Raw genomic sequence first — 24,410 nt, 5'->3', positions numbered from 1 at the left:
TTTCTGCCCACTCCAGGCTTCCGGCAGGCCTGCTTTGAACATACACCGACCTCTCAGGGGTCTTTGGGCTTTTTCATTTTCAGTGTTTGAAAGCACAACAACAGAACAGGTTTTTCTGTTTCTTAATGATTTGTTTTGAGTATGGACACCATATATCCTTATTCCAAAAAGAATAAGGAAATAAGTAAAAATCCCTTTCTGATAACTGCAATTAAGATTTTGGCAAATGTCTTTCCAGTTTCTGCCAGTGCAAGAGTACCCGTGTGTAGCCGATATGTATGTGTGTGAGAGTGTAGGTAACACGGGCATCATATATACTGTTTTGTGGCTTGTTTTAAAACAGTATGTTATGAAAATGTCCTCGCATCCTTAAATATACTTAAAAAAACTTGGTCATTAGTAGCAAAAGATTCCATCTTAATGCTGGACGGTAATTCATTTGTAATTCTTTGACCATTTATATAAGTTTATCCATTTTTGAGAGAGAGAGAGAGCAGGGGAGGGGCAGAGAGGGAGAGAGAAAATCCCAAACAGGCTCCATGCTGTCAGCACAGAGACTGATGCACGGCTCAGTTGCCCGAACCGTGAGATCATGACCTGAGCCGAAATCAAGAGTCGGACGCTTAACTGAGTCACCAGGTGCCCCTATGCTGTTTTTGATTTTTTTTTTTTTTTTTTTTTTTTTTTTTTACTGGGATGAACATCTTGTAAACACCTTCTTAGATAGACCTTTAATGGTGCTTGTAGGAGAAATTTCTAGAAGTGCTATTTCCTGGGCCAAAGGGTGTGTATATCTTTAAGGCTTTTGCTATGTGTCGTCAAAGTTCTTTCCACAAAGATTACACCAATTTGTATGCTGCCAGCCATGTGTGCCATTTTCGTCTACCAGGTCCCAACTGGTATTGTCATCAAAAAATAGAACTTTGGGGGCACCTGGGTGGCGCAGTCGGTTAAGCGTCCGACTTCAGCCAGGTCACGATCTCGCGGTCCGTGAGTTCGAGCCCCGCGTCGGGCTCTGGGCTGATGGCTCGGAGCCTGGAGCCTGTTTCCGATTCTGTGTCTCCCTCTCTCTCTGCCCCTCCCCCGTTCATGCTCTGTCTCTCTCTGTCCCAAAAATAAATAAAAAATGTTAAAAAAAAAAAAAAAAATAGAACTTTGCCCATCTGAGGGGTGAATTTGTTTTACATTTAATCTCTTCAATGACTGATTAAAGTGAAGTTTTTTTTCATATGCTTCTTGGCCATTTGTATTTTCCTCTCTCTTAATACCTGCTCATTTCCTTGGCTCATTTTTCTCCTAGCTTTAGAGTGGCTTCCCTAACTCAGAGACAGGCAGTCATTTCCTCTGATCTGCGTTTAAAGGGAAGAGGAACTTAAGGGGTAGGGATGAGAAACTGCAGGGCAACTGATCAGCACCTACAGCATGACATGGGTGCAGTGCCCCGACCGGGCGCTGGGACCTCTGGGTTGGCTAGACTGCAAGCCTGAGCCTGGACTTGTAGTTTTGAAAAGGACAGTCATTGAGGCCAAATGTTGTTTCCTTTTTTTTTTTTTTAAATGTTTGTTTATTTTGAGAGAGAGAGATTAAGAATCCCAAGTAGACTCCACGCTGTCGGCACAGAGCCTGATGTGGGCCTTGAACTCACGAGCTGTGGGATTATGACCTGAGCTGAGATCGATCAAGAGTTGGACGCTTAACTGACTGAGCCACCCAGGCTCCCCGAAGTGATCCTTCCTGAAGAGGCATTGTAGCCCCTTTAGAATTTTTTTTTTTAACTTTTCACTATCAAATAATTATAGATTCAGAGGCAGTTAACAAAGACAGAACAGAGAGATGGGTCCTGTGTGCTCTTCCTCCATTTTTACCAACAAGTGATTATGGCACCTTATCAAAGCCCACACATTGACAGCAACACAGTGTGTGTGTGTGTGTGTGTGTGTGTGTGTGTGGTTCTGTCATGTTGTCATATGTAGGTTTATGTAACCACCACCCAAAACCAAGACCCAGACTTCCCCCATCACCACAAACACCCCCTATGTGTTGCCCTGTGATAGCCACCCTGGCCCCTGGAGGAATCTTCATCTCGTCCCTCGTCTGTCTTCCATCTCTGTAACTTCTTTATTTTCAGAATGGGATACAAATAAAATCATATGGCTTGTGGCCTTTTGAGGTTGGTTCTTTCAGCACAATGCCCTTTATGTTTGTCTAAGTTGTGGTGTATATCCAAAGCGTGTTCCTTTTTTTTTTTTTTCTGCAAAGTCACATTGCTCCTTTCAACTCTGTAACCTGCATTTGGTGTGTGTGCGTGTATGTGCTGTGCTTCTCAGGTCACGGGGAAGATGGACGAGAACCAGTTTGTGGCCGTGACCAGCACCAATGCAGCCAAAGTCTTCAACCTGTACCCCCGGAAAGGCCGCATTGCTGTGGGATCCGATGCTGACCTGGTCATCTGGGACCCCGACAGCGTTAAAACCATCTCTGCCAAGACCCACAACAGTGTAAGTCTTGTTATACTGCATGGACCCAATCTGAATGAATTGTAGTCACAGAAAGAGACTGAGGGAGGGAGAGTCCCCGGAAAGAACTTGATATGATAGGAATGAACCGCAAGATATATTACACATTTCCTGGGGTATAGTATAACTTGCAATTTGTTGAGAATAGCCATCTCCTTATCTTTGGTGAGATCAGTAAGACTGTTACTCTTATCACCATTTTGCAGTCCCATGGACTCTTTATAGATGGAGGTCTTTGTCTGTAGACCTCCAAAGCCTCTAAAGTCATGCCAGGACATCAGAAGCTTCTGGAAGTCAGGCACCATCCCAGGGGTGCAGTGGTTGGATGCAACACCTCTCGTGGCAGTGCTTACCACAAGGGACCTACGTCAAACATTCAGATGTCCACCCTGAGATGCACAGTTTGATTGTTTTAAGCCACTGCTTTTCAGTGTTGTTGGACAGAAACCTAAGTGACAGGTGCTCTTGTCCTAAAGGAATTCATTGACTTTGACTTCTTCCCAAATAGAAGAACTATCTCCAGCAGTATTCTGATCGTGATTTTAGGATCTGTAGTTTAGGGTATCTCTTGCTTCTTGGTCTACACCGCAGAGATTGAGGATGCCCTGTGTTATTAATTAGACATTAGGTAAGGGACTTCATGTCATGTCTCAGGCTCCTCAGTGGACCTGAAGGGGTTTAGACAAAGTCTCTGACTGTCCTGTGATTTTGCGAGATCAGTGGCATTAGAGCTATGAGATACCTTTGGTTCTTCATAGAAAAAACTGTGTGTGTGTGTGTGTGTGTGTGTGTGTGTGTGTGTGTGTATTAAATATCGAAAGAAAATACACAAAGGGAAAAGAAATGGGCATAGGACACTAGTGTTTTATGTCAGAAACTCTTAGGAATTCATTAAGAAATCTTAATGAATGACAAGGATATTCTACGTAAAAATCAAAATGAAAGCTGGGCACATAGGGAATCTGATTCTAGATGGTCCACCCCACATAGCCTGGGCCAGTAAATACTGACACCTCCCCCAGGTGCCATGGCAGATCCGGGGTGGGCTTCAGGGGTCTCTCTAGGACAGCTCTGGGCCTTTTGCTGTATCCCAAGCCTCTCCTGTTTGGACAGAGGTGCTTGGGCTGCGGGGCTCACCTCTAGCTTCTGTGGACACCTGTAGGTACCTGGATGGTGGATGTCTTTTGGGAAGGTTGCTCGGCTCTCAATGTGTAGAGTTGACTTTTTTCCTCCTTCCCCATTGGCTGGCTTAGCTTCCCAGCATAGCCTTATAGCCACACCTACTTGTAACGTAGATCACAACATCTTGGGCGTCCAGAATGGCCTCTGCAGGCAGAGCTCCTGCGGTCCTGCCCAGTGAACCTAGCTATTCTTATTCATGAACGTCACAGTCCCATTTACTTTTCATCCGGCCTTCTCACTGTAGGGGTGGCACCATTACCCCAATTGGGAAGATAAGTAAATGGAGGGTTTGAGAGCGTAAGTGACCAGTCTGACGTTACATAGCTATTTTGTGGTAGGGCCAGAATTAGAAGCCAAAATTGTCCAGGGTTCTTCCCTACCAGACTGCATGTACAGCCCCTTGGTCACGCTTCGATGGAGGAAATGCTTCTCCTCCTTGGCAGTCCCTTCTGCAGAGGTGATAGAGGGTGAACTGGACTCGTTATTTAAGCTGCAGATGACCTAGTTAGGGAGTTTGCACTTGGAGCCCTTCACCTGGCAGAAGAGGGGATGTGAAAAATCGAGAAGACAAATTTCTGCCATTCACACATTCGCTTTTCCAGAGCAACAGCACTGGCCTGCCTTTACCTCCAGGCAACCCCCCGTAAGAAAAGTGCCTCTTTTCTGCCCTCACCTGATTCAGGGTCCATACTAAGCACATCTGTGCAGCCTTAATCATCCAGGAAAATACAAATGAGAGGCTTTCCCTATGTAATACAGTGTTTCATACCACTGGGCTAATTAGCTTTAATTTGGAGCATTTAGCTAACTATCATTGAGAGCCCTGTTGCTAAGCTTCTGCTTGGATTTTTCAGGCATCCAGCCAGATGAGTTATTTTAGGGAGCCAGGGTGGATGTGGGTTAAAAATGTCTCTACCTGGTGAACAGCGAAGCCTCCCTGCCTCGTGGTTTGACAGAGGGTAGTTTCTGTATCCCCTAAGCTGTGATCTGAACCGTTGGGCTTGTTCATTTTAAGTCACTTAGAGTCATGGGGCTGGTTCTTCCCATCTTGCGAAAATGAGAGATGGCCGAAAGCCCTTCTAGGCATTTGTGATCAGTCATTTACAGGCAGTTAAACTCAGTGTATGCGTCTCATGATGGCTTTGAAACTGAAGAGCTTGCCGTCTTATTGGGAAAGGACAAAAAAACAAACAAACAAACAAAAAAAAAAAAACCAGGCCGTGGAGGAGTGAACATTTCCTAAATGCCTGGTCTGTGCCAAGTAATGTGCTAGATGCTTTTGTTCATTTTATTTCACTGAATCTTGGTGCCAGTGCTGCGAGGCAGGTTTTGTCCCTGGTCGACGAGGAGCTGAATCTCAGGAGTGTAAGGGGCTTGTCCAGAGTCACACAGCTGGTGTGTGGCAGGACTGGGATCCGAACCCAGGGCGGATGGATGGCCCCGTGTCCAGAGCTGTCCCCAGTCTTCCGGTAAGGCAGAAGAGGAGCTTGTTAGAGTGTAGACACTTAGCTGCGGAGTGACCCGGAAGAGGTAGGGCTTAATGCCCTCAGATGGTGATGCACACCCCGTCAGAGGTCAGTTCAGAGACGATAGGATTCTGACAACATGATCTACGCACATAGGTTCCTTGTGTGTGGTCACCGTCACGAAAGCCCTGGGAGAGAGGCAGATGAAGAAACGAGTTCTGAGGCAGGATTCAAGCGACCCTGCTCAGAGTTCCCACACACAGGGCCTGGACTGCACCCAGTCTAAGATGCCTCCAATTTGGAGGGATTCCCTGAGTTTACGTACCGCTGTGAGAGAAAACACGCCAAGACGAGGCGTGTAACATGAGGCCCCTCTGCAGATACACTGTGCTACCGAGGGCTGGCCTGTGCGTCGCCTAGGTTGGGCGAGAGCTGGATCCGCCGTGGAGAAAGGGGGGAGCAGAGAATCTGGCGTGCCTCAACTTTGGCAGGCAAAAGTGTCTGCTGAGAAGATGAGCTGAAGGCTGGTGCTCCGGCAAGCTGGTGGTCCGAGTTCCTGTCGCTGGCGTGGTCTAGGAAAATGTCAGGCTGAGCACTGAATGTAAAATGGCCCCAGTGGGGTGATCCCCCAGGCCAGGGAGGAAAGCAAGGATCCTGCTGGAAGAGCCCAGTTCCATCGAGGCCGACAGGTTGCACAGCTCTGTTGCTGATACTGATTTCAGGGATGGAAGACAGTCTTAGGCTTGGGGCGCACACTTTGGTCCCGGAATGCATGTGTGGAGCCCCCTCCCCATCCCCCAGGTGCCTCTGCCTTATTTCTTGGGTAGCTTCCACGGGATTCCTTCCATGGGAGTCTCAGAGCAGTGCTGACAGCCCTTCGTTGCAGGGTTTTGTTTTTTTTTTAATATATATATTTTTAAATAATTATTTATTGATTTTGAGAGAGAGAGAGAGAGAGAGAGAGAGAGAGAGAGAGAGGCAGAGAGAGAATCCCAAGCAGGCTCCACGCTGTCAGCACAGAGTCGGACATGGGGCTCGAATCCATGAAATGTGAGATCATGACCTGAGCCAAAACCAAGAGTGGGACACTTAAGCCACCGAGCCACCCAGGTGCCCCCTCCCTTGCAGTTTTCAGTCAACACCCCTGCATTTTGACACTGAACGTGAGCTGTTAGGCCAGCCGGGCGCTTCCCCGCACTGCCTAGCCACTGTGCCAAACAGAAATGTTCTCCTGAACTGCAGTATCTTGTGACCGCTCTCTGTTCACAGACTAACTCCTTTAGTGCTGATAACCTGGTCCGACTTCTCTAGAAGGCCGGGCTGCTTTTTGAGGTGAGAGCTGCCTGTTGATTCTCCGGCCATGGCCATTTGTACTGATGCACGGGGCAGGCAGGAAGAAGCGCGGGGCATTGTGGATAAGTAGCAGTGGGTGAGCCGAAGCCATGGGATGGGACTGTGACACGTAAGAGTAGTGCCCCCCTTTTTCCGTTGCCTTGTTCTGCAAGAACAAACTCACATGCACGTCAAGTTCCTGTGTATTTTCCAGGACACCGGAGAGGTCACTGCAAAACTTGAAGCTAGAAGGATCGCTGCAAGTTAGCTAGAAGTTAGCTAGACTTCAAACATGTTATTGAAGGCATGGCCCGAGTTGCCACGGTCTTTTCGTTCAGGGACCGCAGTGTTACCACATCCCTGACAGATTGGAAAACCGGGAAAGCCGGCTCATGGATGCTCATCTCAAAATGAAATTTGCAAGTTGGTCAGAGAAAGCCTTTGGGTTTTAACCTGATTGGGGCTTGAGTCCATGAGGACAGAGCCGCTGCTAATATAAGGAATCATTTTCTTTACGTTTGTGTAGCATTTGCAAACCTTCACGCTTTTCCATACAGTTTTTCTGTTCCAGCTGTTTTTCCCCCAAAGGTTTGAGAAGTAGGGAAAGATTATTCCATATTCTAGACAGGGAAACCAAGACAGGTTGAGTGCCTGCTGGGGTGGCCAGTCGGGACAGGACTTCATCTCTGGGCCTTTCTTTCATCTGCGTGATACGGAGCAGGGGGCGCCCCCAGACTGGTTGAACCTCACCAGGATGACAGGCAGTCTGCTAAAGTTTATGCACTCTCTCTCCCTAGTCTCTTGAGTACAACATCTTTGAAGGCATGGAGTGCCGTGGCTCCCCACTGGTGGTCATCAGCCAGGGGAAGATCGTCCTGGAGGATGGCACCCTTCATGTCACCGAAGGCTCTGGGCGCTACATCCCCCGGAAGCCCTTCCCTGATTTTGTTTACAAGCGTATCAAGGCGAGGAGCAGAGTGAGTAGCTCTGATCTTACGAATTGTTTTTATTATGGGTTAAGTTCGATTCCCAAAGTTCTTACACTTCGAGTTAGAATATCAAGATGGGTGCGGGGGAGGGGATGGTTCAGGGATAAAGGGAAGCATGATGTTTTTATTTCTGGAGTTCGGAATACCAGCGGATGAGTCAGGAATGTCTAAGCCAGCCAGAATCAAGTATGATGTGGTATGTGCTGTGATGAGTAGTGAGGTTCAGAGGAGGCAGCCACTGCTGTGGAGTCATGGGGGGAAAGTGTCATGGGGAGAGGGCATTTTGAGTTGGGTTTGGAAGGTTAAGTAGGAGTTTGACAAGTCAAAGAAGGGAGACAAGGGAATTGGAATGCCATGAGTATGGAAAATGTACAGTGTATTCAGGGCATCGTACAGCACCGGTGCTTGGGGACGGTGAGGCGGGGAATGGATGGAGCTGCGAGGGAATTCAAGGGAGGGTGAGATTGAAAAGGAAGTTGGGGGCCAGATCTTAACTAAGAGAGCACATCCTCTTTACAACATGCTTAAGGGTTCTGCCTTGGGTGTGAGTTAAAGTTCCTGGGGAAAAAATGATAAGAAATGTTAGTCGGTTTTTGTGGAGTAACCAGCTACGCACGGTCCCCCTTGGGGGAGCTTTGGCCTGGAGCCGTGGGTGCTGGCTCCTCGCTGACCTCTGTCCCTGCCATATGTGCCCGTCAGGGGAGCCCTCCGTCCGCACATCTCACAGGCCCGTCCCGACTGCTGTTCCTTCCCTCTTAGGAGAGGTGCAGGGGAGATGTCCTCTGTGAATGTGGCCCGAGTTAACGGGCCCTTGTGTTTTGCAGCTGGCAGAACTGAGAGGGGTTCCCCGCGGCCTGTACGACGGACCCGTGTGCGAGGTGTCCGTGACGCCCAAGACAGTCACCCCAGCCTCCTCGGCCAAGACGTCTCCTGCCAAGCAGCAGGCCCCTCCTGTCCGGAACCTGCACCAGTCTGGATTCAGCTTGTCTGGTACGGTTATGGCGTGTTGGGGCCCTGTTCTGCAGGGCCACGTGAGTGGAGCAAGCAAGTCTAGAACCCAGAATGATGTGGGTGAGAGATACTAATATCCCCGGAGGTGTAACTTACATGAAATGGCCAGATGCGTTTCAGAATCTTCACGTGAGTTTCTGTCACCTGTGTCCTGACGCATACTCTCCGTGTACATGTAACCCAGTGTATTAAGAGGACATTTCTCCAGAGTCTCGTGTCCGTCCCGACAGAGGGTGTTGTGGTATTTTGGAACTCCCTTTGCCCCCACGAGTACAGTGTATTCTCGTAGTTCAGCTGGTACCATTCTGGAGTTTGAATCGCTTCACTTTGTAGCCAGATGCAGCCGTGCCTCGGGCCCCTCATCTGGAGAATGGGCGTAAGAGTAGTAGCTGCCTCATGGGGCTGGGGATTAAATGAGTTAATATACATAGTCATTAATATAATAGTCGTTAGTTCGGGGAAAGCGAATGATGTCAGGGAAGGTGAGAGGAAGAGGTCCAGATGTTTAGGAAGTTTCCTGCTTGAAACTTCCAGCCCCTCCCTTTGGCCCGTGGCTAGAAACCTTCCACCTTTCAAGCTCCCTGAGCCCCAAATAAGTATTCAGATCTCTATGCTATGGCATGCTAAAGAAACAGTTAATTCGGTAGATTTTTTTTTTTCTTGTTGGGTAGTGCTGGTTTTCAGAGAGTCACCATGTATGCCATTAAATGGTTTATCAGTTTTCAAAAGTTTAAAAAATAACCAACCTTACTAGTTTTCTCAGAAAGCGAAACGGGCATAATAACATTTCTTTTTTTTTTTTTTTCACATTTATTTATTTTTGAGAGAGAGAGACAGAGCACAAGCAGGGGAGGGGCAGAGAGAGAGGGAGACACAGAACCTGAAGCAGGCTCCAGGCTCCCAGCTGTCAGCATAGAGCCCGGCGCAGGGCTCGAACTCACGGACCGCGAGATCATGACTTGAGCCGAAGTCGGCCGCTTAACTGACTGAGCCACCCAGGCGCCCCAATGATGTTTCTATTTTATCTCACCAGGCCATCCCCATCTCAGGAAGCACATTACAGCAGAGGTACATACAGAGTTAGGGGAATAAAAAGCCAGGGAGAAGGCTCTCGAAACCTTCAGAAAAGCCACGCTTAATTTGCCTAATGAGATATTAGGGGCAGGATGTAGTCTCAGTCAATCAACAGCTGAAACAGTGTTCTTTTATATGTAGTTTACTGCAAGTACGGGCCGGGCCCGTTTTCTCCTGGGCTGTGCTGTTCGGGCGTGAAGCAGGAATGGTTGGTGGGACTGTTTCTGACCCTGACCACGGCCCCTTGTCCCTGTCTCCTCTCCAGGTGCTCAGATTGATGACAACATTCCCCGCCGCACCACCCAGCGCATTGTGGCTCCCCCTGGTGGCCGTGCCAACATCACCAGCCTGGGCTAGAGGTCTGGCCGCAACTTCCTTGGGGATGGGGATGGGACACCTGAGGACATTCTGAGACTTCTTCCTTCCTTTTTTTTTTTTTTTTTTTTTTTTTTTAAGAGCCTGTGATAGTTACTGTGGGGCAGCCAGTTCATGGGGCTCCCTCTCGGGCCCTGCACTCCGTCCCTCACACGGAGTCACTGATTTTGCTCACCCACTTCCCCGTACATCTACAAATATCACACCCAAGTCTGCCCACCAACCCCATACACGGAACCGCATCCAACACTCAGACATGTGACACAAAGCGAATCACAACGAGGGCGTTTTTCATCTCCAAGCTCTGTTGTACTTGTTCTCATCTTCCTTTTCGTTGGGGGGGGGGGAGGGAGGGAAGATAAAGTGAATTGCCCAGAGCTGCCTTTTTTTCTTTTTAAATTTTTAAAGTTTTCTTTGTGGGGCTGGGGGAGAGGGTGGGTGGGGGAGGGGGGAGAGCGTTGTTGTCTTTTTTTTTTTTTTAAATACTAAATTGGGGAGCCTAATTCAATATTAATACAAGGGGTTTGAACTGGACATCCTAATGATGCAATTATGTAACCATCGAGCTCTTCAGGGTGGTTGGCAAACTCCGCATATCCCCCCTGAGAGGCTCCAAAATGTCGACACTGCATTCCATAGTCTTCTGGGTCAACTGTTGATAAAGGCAGGTTTTCTTTTTGGCCTAGCTTTTGCTGCAGATTACATTTTTTTGAGGATTCTCTTCTTCCTTAGCGTCTTTTCTGCTCTCTTTCCCTCTCTGTCTCTCTCTCTCGTGCTCCCCCTCTGTAGCTTTTTTGCTCATGACTATTTTTACGTCTCTTTCTTTGTGTTTCCTCCAGCCCTTGTCTCTGAGACCATGTTTTTCTCTCCATCCCCCGTCGTCTTTTCAAATGACCAGATCTACTGTTTTGCGGTGGTCATCAGAACCTGCCTAGAAGGGTTTTGTCATTGCAACCATAGTAATGTGCTGTCCTAGTCCATAAACGACTGGTGCTACCCACCCGCCACCACCAGGATATGCGTTTGAGTTCGGGATGCTTCTAGGTGCAGCGAAGGGCTGAGCTACCCCACATTCTCCCCTGGGGGCTCAGAATAGAACCTCAAACAGTAATGAGAGGTTGAAGAAACCTGAGGCTTTAGGACGTAAGTTTTTCCTCCATGCGATGCTAACTAGCTAAAGAAAGAAAGACACGGCCAAATCTGTAAATCGAGCCCCATGACCCAAGTGAGCAGATCACCCCCAGGCCAGCCACCGGCTCAGACGTGTTGAGCTGCTGGGGGTCTGACCCTGGGACCTGCTGGTTCCCAGCGAAGTATCTTTTGGGATTCCAGAGAACACTGGGGCTTCTCGCTCTGGGGCAAAAAATATTATTTTTTCCTGTTCAGTTCTTCTGGAAGATACCATGCAATACAGTAGTCCCCCCGCTTCTACACAGGGGGGACATTCCCCTGTGTAGACATTCTACACATTCCAAGACCCCCAGTGGATACCTGAAATCGCAAATAGTACTGAGCTTTATATATATATTATGTTTCCCCCCCCCATACATGCTTGTGAGAAAGTTTAATTTATAAATTAGGCACAGTAAGAGGTTAACAACAATAACTAACAATAGGATCATTGTAACACTATACTCTAATAAAAGTTACGTGACTGTGGTCTCTGTTTCGGAAAATACCTTATTACACTGTACTCATCCTTCTTGTGATGATGTGAGGAGATGAAGGGACGTGAAGGACGTAGGCCGTGTGACGGCGCGTCAGGCTGCTACTGACCTTTGGACGGGACATCAGAGGGAGGATCACCTGCTTCTGGCCTTCGGTTGAGCCCGAATTCCTGACACCTTGAAAAGCAAGCCCACAGATAAGGGGGAGCTACTGTACAGGGAAGCCTACTAAACTCGGATAATCCTGGGGAGATTTGACTTCAAGTGCACCTTCCTTTGCAAGGGGAAGAATCTGTTGAATGAGAGGCTAGCATCCCCGTCAGAGCCCTTGTGGGGAGAAAACCTTACAAGTCAAACGTGCCCCTCCCCCCCCCCCCCCACCCCCACCCCCCCCCGCAGAGTGCGCAGGTGACCTCGTGTCCACGACCCTTCCTTCAAGCTGCCTTCGTGCCCATCCCTGTCTTTGCTGTTTTGTGTTGCGTTTCCTTCCCCGATCGCGTTTACAGGTTCTGTTAAGCAACACTCACGTTTGCAGGCTTTGATCAAACCAAATCTGCTTTTGTAAAGCATAACACAAAAAAGGTCGGTCGTTCCCTCATTACGCTGGTGTCCCCACACGTTTTGCCTTTGGGGGTTCTGCTGGGGGGGTATAGTTTCTCGTCGTTGTTGTTTATTTGTTATTTTAAAAGGAAACTGCACTTTGAAAGAATAATTGGTTAACTTAATATATTTGCTTTTTTTTTTTTTTAATCTCACCTGCACTTAGAGGAAATTTGAACAAGTCGGATTTTTTTTTTTGTTTGTTTCCATTCTAAGAAACACTTGCAGCTCTTATAGTATTCGCTTGGGTCTTCCTGTTTTTCCTGTACCAGGTCATGGCGATTTTGGTTATTTTGGTTGTTTTCTTGAAGCCGCTTAAAACCTGAAGATGTCTGCAGGCTGTGGAAGCATGTTTATCTGTTGGCTTGCTTTGTGTGTCTGTTAAATGAATGTCATATGTAAATGCGAAAATAAATGGACAGTGTCTCCGAACTGAAGAACTGCAGTGACTTGATGCTCTAAAACAGTGTAGGACTTAATACATAGATGGTTTTTAATCCTTGAAATTGTGATTGTGACCCATGAGTGGAGGAACTTTCAGTGCTGAAGCCGATAATGTGTGTAGCCAGGAGAGTACCTTTTTTTTTTTTTTTTTTTTTTTTGTAACCACTGTCTTAATGGCAAAATAATTATGGTTAAAAAAAAAAAGTCTCGTGTTTATTATTCCTTAAGAACTCTGTGTTATATTACCATGGAACGCCTAATAAAGCAAAATGTGGTTGTTTCAGGGGTGTGTCTGTGTCGAGATGTTCAAGGAGGCAGCTGCTTGGCCCCGCCCTCCAGCAGCCTTCCCTTCCGGAGGCCTTCAGGGGCGTCTTTGGCCTTACTTCGGTGACACTACCAGTTTAGATGGCTAGACTCCGCCCTAGAGAGGGCACGAGATCCTCCGGAATGAAGTGGCAAACACAAGTTGGGAAGTCGGAATCTGGGGAGGACGCTAGAGGTGGGTGTGGTGCCCCATGGGCTCTCTCACCCATGTAGTTAGTTCACCCTGGAAAACCCTCAAGCTGCAAGGAGGCGTGGAAGAGACTAGGGTGCGTTGCCTTTGCATCCAAAGCTCAGTCGAAGAGCTTGCAGGAAAGCGGGATGCAAAGTACACGTTCGTCCACTGCAAAGCAGGTGCCAAGAATTGACGGGGAGGGGGTGGTGGGGAGGGGAGAGTGGGCGGCCTGGCTACTTTCTTCCTACAGTTATCTTGTAACTGGCACTGGTATATTGGTTCTGAAGACACTGAATGAAGAGGGTGTGTGCTCGGGGCTCCTCAGGCCCATCCTGCGAGGACAGGTCTCTTCCTTTCTCTGTTTTCTATCCAGCCCTGTCCAAAGAGGATGCGAGGTGGTTCACAAAAATATATGCACTATACCAAAGCTTGATTAGCCAGAGTGTTTGAAGGAAGGGAAAGTAAGAGGAGGAAAACACCAGATAAGGCCTGAGTGAGGTTACTACCACCCACCTGTCATGAGGTTGTCACCTTGGAAGGGGGAGCTCTGAGTGTTCCGGCAACAAAATGCGAAAAAGAAAAATATGGCCAGAGGATCCTTTAGTCCTTAGAAGAACAACAGAGATTCCCCATCCTCCGCGCTGCTGGCAATCACGGGGACCCCTCTGCCCAGTGTCGCGTGTCCAGGGTTGACCCTTCTAGTGTGTTCACTGTATGTAGTGCCAGAGCATCGAGTCTGCCCAGGATGGGGGGGATGAGAAGGCTCACCCAAATGTTTCTAGGACCTTTGATAAGAACAGACGTCCCAGGCCCATAGTCCATGCTCATGCCTGTGGACACCCCGGTTCCTGTGGACACCCAGTGCCTCCCAACCCCTAGCAAACAACCAGCCTAAGGCTGTCCGCACTGGCTGGAGAGGCCCAAGTAGGTTCGGGGAGGAGGCTTGGATCCATACGAGCAGGGAATTGCAGGACAGCTGGAGAGCGGGTGCTCTACGGAGAGCAGGAAAGGAAAGGAAAAATAAAAATATTTTTAAAATTTTTTCAGGGTGCCTGGGTGGCTTGGTCGGTTAAGCGTCCGACTTCGGCTCAGGTCATGATCTCACCGTCCGTGAGTTCGAGCCCCGCGTCGGGCTCTGTGCTGACAGATGAGAGCCTGGAGCCTGTTTCCGATTCTGTGTCTCCCTCTCTCTCTGCCCCTCCCCTGTTCATGCTCTGTCTCTCTCTGTCTCAAAAATAAATAAACATTAAAAAAAATTTTTTTTCAAAGTTTATTTATTTTGAGAGGGAGACAGAGCAGGGGAGTAGCAGAGAGAGAGAATCCCAAGCAGGCTCTGCCCCGGGGGCACAGAGCCGGACGTGGGGCTTGAAACCCACAAACCGTGGGATCATGACCTGAGCGGAAACCAAGAAGCAGATGCTTAGCTGGCTGAGCCACCCAGGTGCCCCACCAAAGACAGATTTTAAAGCATCTAGAAAAAGCAAGTGGAATGCATATCCTTCAGGAAGTGTTTCTGTCCTGTGTTGCCATGAAGTGAAAGTTCTATTTTCTGGCAAGTTTCTATCGCACATGTATTCTGGAAGAAAAAGCAGATCTATTCCTTTCTCCTCAACTGAGACGGGGATAAGTTTTGATGATGCTACTGGTGAGGTGCGCATCTTCTGGAAAGCTTCTGTGGGCCTTACCCTTTCCTCAACACAGAGATGATGTCATCTGCTCCACGTAATTCCCGGCTTAGGAACAACTCAGAAAGGACAAGCCATAAATCAGATATGGTGCAGAGCAGAGGATTGCGAAAAAGCAATAGGAAGCTGTTGGAAACGGTGTCGTAAGCATCTGTCCTGAAATAGAAACAGATTCGCTGATGAAGAGTAATGGCGACAAAGGTCTGCAGTTGAGTGCAGAGATCGTAGATCTAGGATGCATCAGAGATGGTGTCGATTGTTAAACAAAACAATCTGTTAGCTAAGGTCACACTGATAGTAAGCTAACATTGACTGTCACGGGCCAGGCACTGCTCTAACGACATTTCACGTGTTAGCACAGTTAGCCTTTGCAGCAGCCCAGAAGAAGGCACCATTATTTTGCTGTCATACAGACGATGAGACAGAAGCATAGAGAGTTATAAACAACTTGCTCAGAACTGGGTTTTGGACCCATTCGGTCTGGGGCCAGTGCCCGTGTTCTTCATCACTATTATTTTGCTATTTCATTGACAAAGTTCCTGCGTAGAAGCGCGTGGGAAAAAGAGAAGGGGGAAGGTCGCGGAGAATCAGACTGCAGGCACTTAGGCAGACTCACGGAGGGAAATCGTGGACAAGCGAGAGATTGGCAAAGAAAGAGCACGATGATCTCACGCAGCCAACCCAGATTTGGAGACATATGGGTCCTATACAGAGCTAGGAGAAAAATGGTTTAGGGAAGGGCACCAAGTGTAAAAGAAACCAATAATAATTTGAGTGCACGGAGTTTTATACAGAAGTGATTTGGTGAAAAATTACAAATTGTGTACACACACAAATGTATCTATGTAATTAATTTTTATACGGATCTCGAAAGGAAAAATAATGCCTTGAAAATACCTTGAAAAGGAGCAAAGGGACCTAGACACATAAGTGCATTGTTGTTACATGAAGATGTGATGTCAGGAGAGGGCTGGTACAGTGAGGCTGGGGGTGGGCAGGGGCAGTGAGGAGTGTGGCCTCTACTCAGGGCTTGGGGCCTCAAAGGACTGGACATAACGTGAGGGGCTCATGGAAGGAACTCCGGGAGGGTGGAAGACCAAACGCTATAGCACATAAAGCCTTATGGTTCAAATAATGTATTACATCGAGATTATATGATTAATTTTGGCAGCTAAGCTTTGTGCCATAGTTACAAAGTCCTCATCCTGATAAACTTCATCCCACAACACAGAACCATCCGGAAACCTGCTGTGTGGATGGGCACGGGGTGGAGGTCAGAGAGATGTGGCCTGTACACTTCCAGCGATGACCTTGCTGGGGACCAGCAGTTTTCAGCCTTATCTCACAACTGTGGGGACACCAGGGACCCTCCATGGGACCCAAGTGTAGATGCCTCAGGGAAGAAGCAGGCGGGAGGGGAGAATGTATTGCACGCTGTTCACAGCTCTTAAAAGTTAACCCCTCTTCAGAGAAGGCTAGATGAACAGTGGGCTTTACACTGAGGCTTTCCATTTCTGGCGGAATGGACCATTCTTGATTTTTCCTATCACTCCAAACGGGGGCCATTTTTATCCCTCCGCAGTTGAAAAGGCCTCTTGAGTACACAATAAGCCTATTACAAGCCTGCTTATTTGTGGTGTTGCACTCCCTCTGCTGGAGACAAACATCTTTGATCTTTCTTACCTACTTCAGCATTAGGTGGAAAGCACAGAAGGTAGCCAAAGACAGCCTTGTTTCTCAAGAGAACAAAGAGGAGTGCTAGCTGTCTGCTGGGATGGACTCTGGGTGTCCTGCCTAGATATAGGCAGATAGGCTTCCAGCTGTATCTCCCACTCTCTGACCAGTGTCCCTACCCAACTACACCCATATTTTGCCATCATAAACCTTCAGCCTCGTGACTTGGTTGTCCTCTGGCTATTAGCCTGCCCCCTAGCAACCCACCAGGACCCCATGGCAGGCATCTGAACTCTCTGATTAGTTCCCTCAACTTCCTTGGACCCGTGTCCTCAAATCGTACCTATTGAACAAACCCAGCTCTGGGTTCCCAACCACAGCAGCCCTGACCGCCAGCAGCCCCTGCACCACTCTGTCCTGAGCCAGAGCCCCAGCTCCAAAGGACGAGGACAACTGCCTCCAGGTGAAGAATCTCCTGAGTGCTGTTTAGTTGCTCCTAGGAGTCCATGCCCCGCGCCAGAGCATGAGGAACGGGAATTCGTGGCCCACCCCCAGCTGCCGGCCCCCAACTCCCGGCCGTGGCTGGATTCTAGGAAGCCTGGGGACCAGTGCGCAACAGGGGACCATCCGGTCTTCCATTCTTTTCTCAGTTGCTTTAAAAGAAAACCTGGTTCCCTCTTCTGAGGACGAAATTTCATCCTTCGTCTTCTCAAGTGGAAGTTTCTCTGTATCTCACTCCCCACGGCGTCCAGCACGGCAGGGGGTTGACGTGTTGCTCAAGCCTCTATAATTCATCCTCTGCCGTTCGGCTCTGCTGCTCTCACACCCCTCTCGCTCCTGTAATCTGCGGACTCAGAGACACTTCTGATTTATTGAAGACTTTGGCGTCAAACCACGGTGCAGCTTTGCTTCCGGCACAGCTCCTGTTGTCGCTAGGAGTCACTTCAACATCCACGGAGATGGCCTGCCCAGAATGGTAGACCTCCAGTCGTGTGGTCCCTTCTCTACCTTAGCTTCCCATTTGCTGGGCCCTTTCGTTTCCCCAAACACTCTATTTGCTGAAATCGCTAGTGTAGACATTTCCTCTCCAACAAATCCTCTGGCCCTTTTGGCTTGCTGTTCAAATACATCCAATGCTCCTGTGCTTTGCCAGCACTAAGTCTCCCTGTCCATCACTGCATCTGTCTTCTCCATCCACCAGCTTCCTCCTGTCTTCCTTCCCTATCCTACTTAGGTTCCATGGTGTAGCATTTCATTCTTCCCTGGCCAACATCTTAATTCCTTGACCCTTTCTCCTTTCATGGTGTCCTCTTTGTCAAACCACAACCCTAGATGAACCCAACCATCCTTCTCTATAATTGGGGCACGGACCACAGAATTCTGCTAGAGAAGATTGCACAACTAGGCAGGTTGCTCTTCTGAGAAAAGCCTGGTCACTGTCTCCAACTGCACACTGACCTGGGAACAATTTCCAGGAGTATGTTGTGTGTGTGTGTGTGGGGGGGGGGGAACTCGAACTCACAAGCTGTGAGATCAGGACCTAAGCTGAAGTCAGACGCTTAACGGAGCTACCCAGGCGCCCCCCCCCCACCTCTTTTGTAATGTTTATTTATTTATTTTGAGAGAGAGAGAGCATGCGTGAGTGGGGGAGGGACAGAGAGAGAGGGAGAGAGAATTCCCGGCAGGCTCTGAGCTGTCAGTGCAGAGCCCGACACGGGGCTTGAACCCACAAACCATGAGATCATGACCGGAGCTGAAATGAAGAGCCAAACGCTTAACCGACTGAGCCACCTGGGTGTCCCCCTTAAAAAAATGTTTATTTATCTTTGACATCTCTTTACTAGATGACTAAAACTTTCTGTAGCTACACCCACTCACCCTGTCTTCCTCTCCAATCCCACATTTTATCTAAGTCAAGCCCCTCTACCTGTGCAAGCTGCCTCCACCTTCTCAGAAAATGGTCTCTATATATTTTTGATCTCTCTCTCTCTCTCTACTGGCTGATTTTATCAACACCAAAACATGTTCAAATATCTTTTTTTTGTAAAGCCCTCCCCTAACTCTCTACATGTGCCTTCTGATGTCACTCTCTTCTCCCCCCCCCCCCCCCCCATCTTCAGAGCCAATTGTCTTGGCTGTGGTACCTAGATTCACTGGGTCCACTTTTCCACCTCCCATTTACTGCTTAACCTGTTCAGATCCTGAATGGACCACAAAATGACCTCCCTGTTACTAAATTTAAGGGAGATTTTCCATCTTTATCTTAACCTGACCTCTTGGGAGAGCTTGGTGCGACTGACTTCTCCTTTCTTTCTTTAATGCTGGTGTCATTTGCCTTGTTTTCTTTCTATCTCTGCCAGCCATTTCTTCGCCACTTGACTCGGCATTTGGAATCCTTCAGGGCTCCATCACATAAAGTCCTTTTTTTTTTTTTTTTTTTTTTAAATTTTTTTTTTCAACGTTTTTTATTTATTTTTGGGACAGAGAGAGACAGAGCATGAACGGGGGAGCGGCAGAGAGAGAGGGAGACACAGAATCGGAAACAGGCTCCAGGCTCCGAGCCATCAGCCCAGAGCCTGACGCGGGGCTCGAACTCACGGACCGCGAGATCGTGACCTGGCTGAAGTCGGACGCTTAACCGACTGCGCCACCCAGGCGCCCCCATAAAGTCCTTTTATATCACTTTACTCCTCATTCTCTCCCTAGGCAATCTCTTCTTCAACAGCTCACTTTCCATCTATGCGATAACGGCTCTCAAGAGGTTGTGTGATAACGACTTCTCTTCCCAGTCAAATCCGTGTGTCCCACTATTACTCAAACCTTCTTTGTGTAGTTTTGTGGTCACCTCAAGCACGTGTAAAAGAATATGGACCTTTTTGTCTTCTTTCCTTCGCAAATCTGCTTTAGCTTCAGTGCTTCATGAAACTGAAAGACACGTTTCAAACCAAAAATCTAGTGGCGATCTTCAATCCCTACTTATCCTTCACCCATCTTACATAAAGTATTTCCAAGGCCTGTTAATTCTACCTCTTCAGTGTCTCTCAAATCTGCAGAACTCCTTTGTCCTTACTTTCAACCACCACCATTATTTATTATTATTATTATTATCATTATTATTATTATTCTAGATAACTAAAGAATCTCTTCAGTGGTTCTATTGCATCCATTTGTGTTTGTTTTAACTTTTCTTGACTGAGGTATAGAGACAAAAAATGGTGCAGGTTTTAGGTGTACAGTTCCTTGATTTTTCTGGATGTATACCCCCATGCAGCCAATGCTCCATTGAAGAACATTTCCATCACCCAGAAAGTTTCCTTAAATGCTTTTCTAGTTAGCCTCCGCCACAATACCCCAGCCCCAGCCTGGGGCAACCAGTCTCCTCCTTTCTAGCACCATAGTTTAGTTTTGCCTGTTCTAGAATTTCATAGACATCAAATCATAAAGTACGTACTCTTTTGTGTCCAGCTTTTCCCCCCCTCAATAGGAGAAAGCATTCCATCGTATAGAAATATCACAATGTGTCCATTAACCAGTGGGTGGATGTTCGAGTTGTTTCTGGTCTCTGGCTCTTGTGAATAAAACCACTGTGCATTTCACACTGACTTTTGTGGACACATGTTTTCATATGTTTAGTAGAGATACTTAGGAGTGGAGTTTGGGGTCATGATGTAGGTGCATGGTTAATTTCCCAAGAAATTGCCCAACCATTTTCCAGAGTGGTTGTACCATCACACTCATATTGTTGGCTCTCTATGAGAATTCCGGTGGTTCTATATCCTCATCAACACTTGAAAAAATCAGACTTTTACATTTGACCATTCTAGAGGTGATATTGAATACTTTTTCTTGTATTTGTTATTCCTGTATTTGTATTTTTTTTAAATTCATGTATTTATATCTGTGTGTGTGTGTGTGTGTGTGCGTGTAAAATGGCTGTTCACATCGTTTACCCATTTTTTATTAACCTCCTTGGGACTGTGTCCTCTTTATATTACTATTCTTCATTTTATCGCAGCATCTGTCTCATGAATGTAATCAAAATCGCTCTGAACTTAACTGAGCCTGCTGCCATCGCATTCAAGGGCCAGATGTACATGTTCCTTTGGTTACATTTTAAAGGAGTTGGCAAGACCCAGGTTTAGCTGCTGGAGAAGAGAAAAGGAGAAAGAAGGCTGAGGGGTGTCTACCCAATGTCCTCGGTGTCTTTTCTCATAGTCCTTTCCCCTGATTTCAATTACGTTTTTGACGGGTTCTCCCCAGCCGGGAGCAGCGGCTCGCTGCGGAAAGCAGAATGTCTGGGAAAAGGTTGGGATGAGGCTGTACAACCAATTGTACAATGAATGCCATCAGGTACAGACCCCGTACTGAGGCTGGCTGGCACATGAGTAGACGTTAACAGGAGCTGCTTGGGTTGCAAAAACTAGTGTCTCCTCCAAGGTCTATGCCGGTTTGAACCTTGTGTTTCTTAGGTTTTCTTTCACTAAATTCTTCACATTACCTAAATGAAATCTCTGCTTCAGCCAGACTACTCTCCTGATTTCCTAGACATGCCTGCCCCCTTCACTTCCTTTGGGCCGTCCCACCCCCATGCCTGGTGTGAACGGGACCTTTTGCAAAATAATGCTTTGGAATGATGCTTGTGGGAGATGGCCCATGGCAGCAAGAACAGCAAGGACTTTCCCCCCTTGTTCTTATACAGGCGCTCCTCTCCGAAGCATGTAAAGATCCGGAGCAAATGATACAGCAAACAATGTTCAGTGAGCCTTGCTGGCGCAAACACAGGAGGTAGAACAGGATGGAGCTAATGACCCAACGTTAGAAGGTTCTACAACAGTAGAACTGTGGGGGAGAGGTTCCTGGGAGCAAGCCGGGAAAACTGGCACTGTTGGAAAGCCTCCCGACAAAACAATAAAGAAACATTGCCACCGGGCTTATGAACCTTTAGCTGACTCAGTCGAGACCGAGTTGTTGCTTGTAACTGACAGACCCTCTAAGACCTTGTGTGGCACGGTTGCACACCCTTGCGTATTTCGTGCTTCTCTATTCTTTTGTTTGCCTCAGTAGCTAATGACAATACTAGCGATGATCATAACATCCATCATACCAATCGGAAGTATAATTTGGTGAGCAAAGGAGAATCGTTAGCTTCGTTTTATGGATGAGGAAACCAATACTAAGGGAGGGTAGGAAAGGAGCCCAGCCTCCTATTTCCGGAAACGGCAAAATCTGAAATCTGGGAGCCTCAGCCTGGGCTCTTTGTGCGGAGTCACGAGAGGCGACAGACTAGTGGGTGAACACGTGGGCTCTGCCGCCGGGCTGTGTGGGGGTGCATCCTAACGTAGCCATCTCCCAGCTGAGTGAGTGGGCAAGGCATTGAAATTCTGTGTCCGTTTCCTCCTTTGTGGGAGGGGGGATGAAAACAGTGCGTACTTCCTACGGTTGTGGTAAGGCGTGAATGTGTTCGTGCCTGTGAAAACTCACTGGTGCCCACTGAGTGCTCAACAGGTGTTGGTTCTTTCTACCCTCACCGCACTGTCAGCTCTCCCTTCTTTGGCCTCTTACGTTATCAGTACTCGGTACTCAGTACTCAATACTCAGTATTACTTAGTAGATCCTTCTCAATTTTCCCTTGTGTGTAATTATCAGCCCCTGAAGGAGAGAGAGACGTGTTTTATTCAACCCCCACGGCATTTAGCATGGTTTCTTGCACAAATAGATGCTGAATAAATGTCACTTGAATTGTATTGCAAAGCAGACAGCATAGTATTCAAGAACATAGACTCTGGCTATGTTCAGCCAGGATGATCAGCCTGGCTGATCCGGGTTCAGATCCCAGATGTGCCGCTTACTAGCTGTGTGCTCTTGAGCAAGTGACTTGAGCACCCTGTGCCCCAGCTGCCTCAACCGAAGATTAAGGATAATCAGTATTTCCCACCATGGACGTTCACAGTGAGGATCGAAGAGGTTATTATATGTGAAGTGCTGAGGACAACCCAAGGCTCGTCATAAGCATTTTTTAAGTGCTGGCTATATCTGCCATTTTCCTGGTGTGCCGGTCTTATCTCTCAAACTACATTGTAGGCTTTTTGGAACAAACGACCTTCAAATCTTAGTGGCTAACGCAGCCACTGTTCGTTTTCATCCAAATGTATGCAAATTCCAGCATGGCTGTTCCTGGTCAGAAACATTGGCTCTCCTGTGTGTCTTTCTTCTTCTTCTTCTTCTTTTTTTTAAATTAAAAAAAAATTTTTTTTTCAAACATTTATTCATTGTTGAGAGACAGAGAGACAAAGCACGAGTGGGGGAGGGGCAGAGAGAGAAGGAGACAGGAGACGCAGAATAGAAGCAGGCTCCAGGCTGTCCACACAGCGCCCGACGTGGGGCTCGAACTCACAAACCATGAGATCGTGACCTGAGCCGAAGTCTGACGCTTAACCAACTGAGCCACCCAGGCGCGTCGTGTATGTCTTTCTTCTAAGTGGTGACAGGGTGACCCTGGCTCTTTCAGTTCTCTGAAATCACCATCCTTAGCACATGGCCTTCAGCTTGGGCAGAAGAAGAGAGAGAGGAGGTTTGTAGGTCAGTCCTGGAAAAATGCACATCATTTTTGCTTGCATTCCATTGGCCAGAACTCATCTGATGACTCACCTACCTGCAAGCAGCTTGGGAAATACAGGCTTTCCGTGTGCCAAGGAGGACAGTGTAATAGTTTGCTTAACACAGAGTATCATCTCTGCCACACCAGGGGCGAGATGGCTCCCCAAAGGAAAAGCAGGGTGCCAGAAACAGAAGGGGGGGGGTGGAAAACGCTGTTGATGTCACTACCCTCAGATTAATTACAGATTATTTGCAAGGCCCAGGTATCCGTCTACAATGTGAGGCTCTCGTCACTTGCATTTGAAGAAAAGCAGGAAATGGATTCCAAATCATTGCAGCCATTCGTGCCAGACTGCATGGGTCCTAGCTGCCTCTCAGAGCTCTCTTGGCTGTGGCCTCGGCGCTTGACACAATGGTCCTCAGCGCTGCAGCTGGAAGTTCCCCTGCCTCGCTGGGCCTCACTCGGCAGAGAGGATAGGGCAGTGTGGTGTGTGTTATACTCAGCCCCCGCGGTGGACAGTTTGAGGAGAGGCAGACCTCCACCAGACCCAGGTGCCCGGGGGCATGCCCAGTACAACAGCAAATGGGCCGAACGAGGTCTCGTTCTAGAAAAGAAGGCAGACTTGCAAAGCAAACAATTCAGATTAGTGTTGTCACAGCACTATAAGCCACAAGACACACAAGCAGGAGGATGTAGCTAATTAGGGAATGGGAAAGGTTTCATAAAGAACTAATGAGTCTTAAACAATGAAGCTGGAACAAAGACAAAAATGGAGACGTCTGCTACTGTAGAGCAGTGATCCCTGGGCCCGTTCTGTCATTTTATCTATCCCTCAGGTCCAGTTCATCGCCAAGGTTACTAATCTGATGCTTGAACTTGAGCTTTTTTTTTTTTTTTTAACTTTATTTATTTATTTCGAGGGAGGCAGAGACAGTGCAAGTGGGGGAGGGGCAGAGGGAGCCGGGGAGAGGGAATCCCAAGCAGGCTTCACGCTGTCAGGGCAGAGCCCAACAAGGGCAAACTCACCAAGCTTCGAGATCATGACCTGAGCCAAAACCAAGAGTCGGACACTTAACTGACTGAGCCACCCAGGTGCCTCTGAACTTGAGCTTCTTATGTAAACTGTTTTAGGACCAAGGTGACCAGATGTCCTGTTTCTCTGGTCCTTCTGTTTATTCTACAAGAAGTTTCTGTCAGGTCTTAGTAACTCGTTTAAAAACCTGACATGGGGCCTCTTATTGAAACGCTATAATTTCCACAAAGGATTACTCCACTGGAATTATTACTGCCCTTCCTCTTCC

The 24,410-nt window shown here is 47.8% G+C and overlaps 1 protein-coding gene across 2 annotated transcripts in view; it reads left to right on the top strand.

Moving 5' to 3' along the window:
- DPYSL2 (dihydropyrimidinase like 2) overlaps nucleotides 1–11,290 on the top strand; it is a 126,179-nt gene extending 114,889 nt beyond the window's left edge. For both annotated transcript variants that reach the window (XM_058720259.1, XM_058720260.1), the window contains exons 11-14: nucleotides 2,328–2,498; nucleotides 7,294–7,473; nucleotides 8,310–8,475; nucleotides 9,836–11,290. In XM_058720259.1, coding sequence (XP_058576242.1) covers nucleotides 2,328–2,498; nucleotides 7,294–7,473; nucleotides 8,310–8,475; nucleotides 9,836–9,927 — 609 coding nt within the window. In that variant the 3' untranslated portion in view covers nucleotides 9,928–11,290. The remainder of the gene's footprint in view (nucleotides 1–2,327; nucleotides 2,499–7,293; nucleotides 7,474–8,309; nucleotides 8,476–9,835) is intronic.
- The last annotated feature ends 13,120 nt before the right edge of the window (nucleotides 11,291–24,410 follow it).

The sequence above is a fragment of the Neofelis nebulosa genome, chromosome 3 (assembly GCF_028018385.1).
Source record: "Neofelis nebulosa isolate mNeoNeb1 chromosome 3, mNeoNeb1.pri, whole genome shotgun sequence".
Classification (NCBI taxonomy): Eukaryota; Metazoa; Chordata; class Mammalia; order Carnivora; family Felidae; genus Neofelis; species Neofelis nebulosa.
This window is presented reverse-complemented; position numbering and strand designations above follow the sequence as displayed.